Source organism: Halyomorpha halys, unplaced genomic scaffold (assembly GCF_000696795.3).
Source record: "Halyomorpha halys isolate HHAL.00 unplaced genomic scaffold, Hhal_1.1 Scaffold1059.1, whole genome shotgun sequence".
Taxonomy (NCBI): Eukaryota; Metazoa; Arthropoda; class Insecta; order Hemiptera; family Pentatomidae; genus Halyomorpha; species Halyomorpha halys.
In genome coordinates, this window is record NW_027108502.1 from 112,449 (window position 1) to 115,557 (window position 3,109).

Genomic DNA, 3,109 nt, shown 5'->3' on the forward strand with positions numbered 1-3,109 from the left:
CACACAGTCTCTAGAAAGTTGATACTTTTAATTGGGGAAAAAATCTGGCGGTTGAGCATGATCATAATCAAATCACTTCCTTACACAACTGTTGTTCAAGAAACACTACGTTCTTACAAAGTACAGAAACTATGACCCTTTATGGGTACAAGTTTTTTTTTGTTTTTTTTTTACACTGTCCCACATTTTACTACTTGTTGTCCAAATTGTATAACTGTAATTTACATGTATTCTATAGTTCAGATTGTATTATTATATTCTTTTCATTATAGTGTAAGCAGAAAAATAAATAAATTTCAAGTCTTTATCCCTGCATTTTAATTTGTACTTCAATTTATTATTCCACCTTATATGTAAAATAAAATATTACTCGGTGATAACTTAAAACTTTTTTATATAATAGAGGAATAATAACATCAATTTAAAAAAAAAAAACACTTCAAATTTATTAATAATGGCAATTATAAATAAACACTATAAATGGCAGTACCAACAATGGAGTTTTCAAGGTTAGTCAGTGTTGCCATCAGACACAATAATAATTTATTTTTCTTTCTTAACACTTATTGACATCTTATTAATCCAGTTTAATGTCAGTAATCAGAACTAATTATTAAATGGAGGGGGGTGTTTGGATTACTGAAAAGTTTGGATTTCAGAAAGTATTAGGAAAAATGGTATAAATAAATTCAGCAGTATGAATGCACATAACAATTTTTATTTATTTAATATTTATATATGTTTTGTTGAAAATTTGAGTTTGAGTTTTAAAAAATTTTTTTTTTTCATTTACATCCCCGTTAATGCTAAGTGCTGGTTTAATTTGTTAAAACTTTAATATTTTTTTTTATGCTACATTTGTAGAACTTGAATAAGATTAAAGAAAAAAATTCCTGTGCCATATATTTATAGATATGATGAAGTGTCTGAAGTTATAGTTACTTTGGGAAACTGTTTTGTAATTATTAAGGATGCTGTGACAAGTTCATAAACTCTTAATTAGTTATGTCCTCGTCGTAGAGTTGCTAATAGTGTGGTTTTATTTGCCTTTGTCATTTAATGTAAATAATAACTTTGCTGAGACGAGATTAGATATTAAACTTGAGGAAAGTCGTCATACTTTGGATTATAAGTTTGATTATAACTGATTCGGGAATAAATTAATAACAAGTATATTAGTATTTTCTTCTGAAATTTAATTTTCTTCATATAAAAATACTTTTTTCCAAGTCATTCAATGCTCTTACTCAATCACTTTATAGCTATGCTTATTATAAAGAATTTAAATGGTAGGGATGCTGATAACAAGTATGTGTGCTATGAGTGAATAACAACCCATCAGTTATATCCCAAACCATCCAATCCTATATCACAACCCATTGAAGAATGATGTAGAATGAAAATAAATTCCAATAAATCCCATTATATGACCTTTACTCTTTGTTGTAAATCCATGATTTTCTGTAATACAGTATTCTTTAATAATACCCTAGTTATTCCTGTCGAACAGATCTGTTACCTTGGAAGACATCTAGACAAACGACTGACTTAGTTTCCTTATACAAGACTGAAATGGCAAGAAACTGATCATCCATTCAGACTATTACAACACTTACTAGACAAACGGTCTGAACTTCCAACTTATTACAAAAGACTCATTTATGGGACCATAATTATGCCCATTGGGGCTTGCAAAGTTCACATTTGGAGCTCCACTAAACCATCAAATTCCTCTCCTATCCATTCCTTACAATATAAAATTCTTGATGCTTCTTTCTTTGTCATAAATAAAATTATCCGTAAGGACCTCAATGTTCCATCTGTTGCCGATTTGACCAGAACAAGGTATCAATCCTTCCATGATAAACTCCCTGACAACCCAAACCCACCTGTTGCTAACTTCCTTCCTCTTCTATTCCTTCTAACCCGGTGTCTGAAATGAAGATGGCTTCAAGACTTAATACTCCTGAAATATTATTATAGCTCTACCAATGGGTAGATTATCCACAAGACTATACACGTCTTTGTAGTATAACTAACATGATATTTACTATTCGTGTATTTATGTCATACAGTTGTAAATTTCGATAAATTAAAAAAAAAAATAAGGGAACCGGGAACCTTCCGTAAAGAAGAAAAATGCCTTCCCCAAAAGTAGGAAAAAACCCCAACTAAGGTTTGAAGGGATAAAAGTTGCCCTAAAAAGAAATCAATTGCCTCAAAAAAGAAAACCAAAAGCCCCCAACAAACCTAAAAGTTACAGTCAGAAAATTTGTTCAGGATATCATGGGCTTAGGGAGGAACTTATCTGTTATAACTTTTGATTTATTTATTTTATTTTTCCTTGACCATAAGATAATGATGTAAATTCAGATTCGGAGGAGAACTGTTGAAAAAAGATGAAAAAGGAAAGGCTACCCACGAAGTAGATGTAAGTTTTTTTTTTTTTTTTCAATTCTATGTACATACTATTTTATTGCATGTTTATTGTTACTATAGATGGCTTGCAATGCACCAATTTCATATTTTGTCCCTGGTACTGTCTAGTAACAGGTACTTTTAAATGTTACAAATTGAACGTATCAGGTACTATTTAATAACTGAAACAACTTTTCAACGATAGCACTAGCAATCTTTAATTGTAACTGTTACATTTTTTTAATTGATATCATACAGTATTATTTTAGAATATATAATTCATTGAATGTAAAAGGTGTTTTATGTATTGAACGCTTTGGGGAAAATTTATAATGTTTTTTGTAATGAACAACAGCTTACTAACTGTTGAAGTTATCTTTTATTCCTTACCCAAACAGTCTCTAAAGTATTCAATATATAATAACTCCTATTTTTACTTACACCATTTTTGAATTTAATGGCTCACATAAAAAATGGTGTCTTTTTGACAATGTTGCTTGTTATATGAATCAATTGAAACAAAAATTAGAAACTGTTTCAAATGTGCTTACTCCACTGTTACTAAATATTAATCATAATCTGTTGTGCATGTGGGTATTATTTTGTTTTACTCATTATTTCTTGTATTTTCTAATATTTCCATTTTTATAAAATGAAATTATCGAGTTCATGACTTAGACTGGAACTGATA

The 3,109-nt window shown here is 29.5% G+C and overlaps 1 protein-coding gene across 1 annotated transcript in view; it reads left to right on the forward strand.

The window, feature by feature from the left end:
- Positions 1-2,578, forward strand: part of DNAlig3 (DNA ligase 3) — a gene marked incomplete at its 5' end in the record, with an annotated part of 68,748 nt that extends 66,170 nt beyond the window's left edge. The window contains 1 exon segment of the mRNA XM_067046830.1: positions 2,374-2,578. Within this exon segment, the coding sequence (XP_066902931.1) occupies positions 2,374-2,563 (190 nt within the window).
- Between the last annotated feature and the right edge of the window lie 531 nt (positions 2,579-3,109).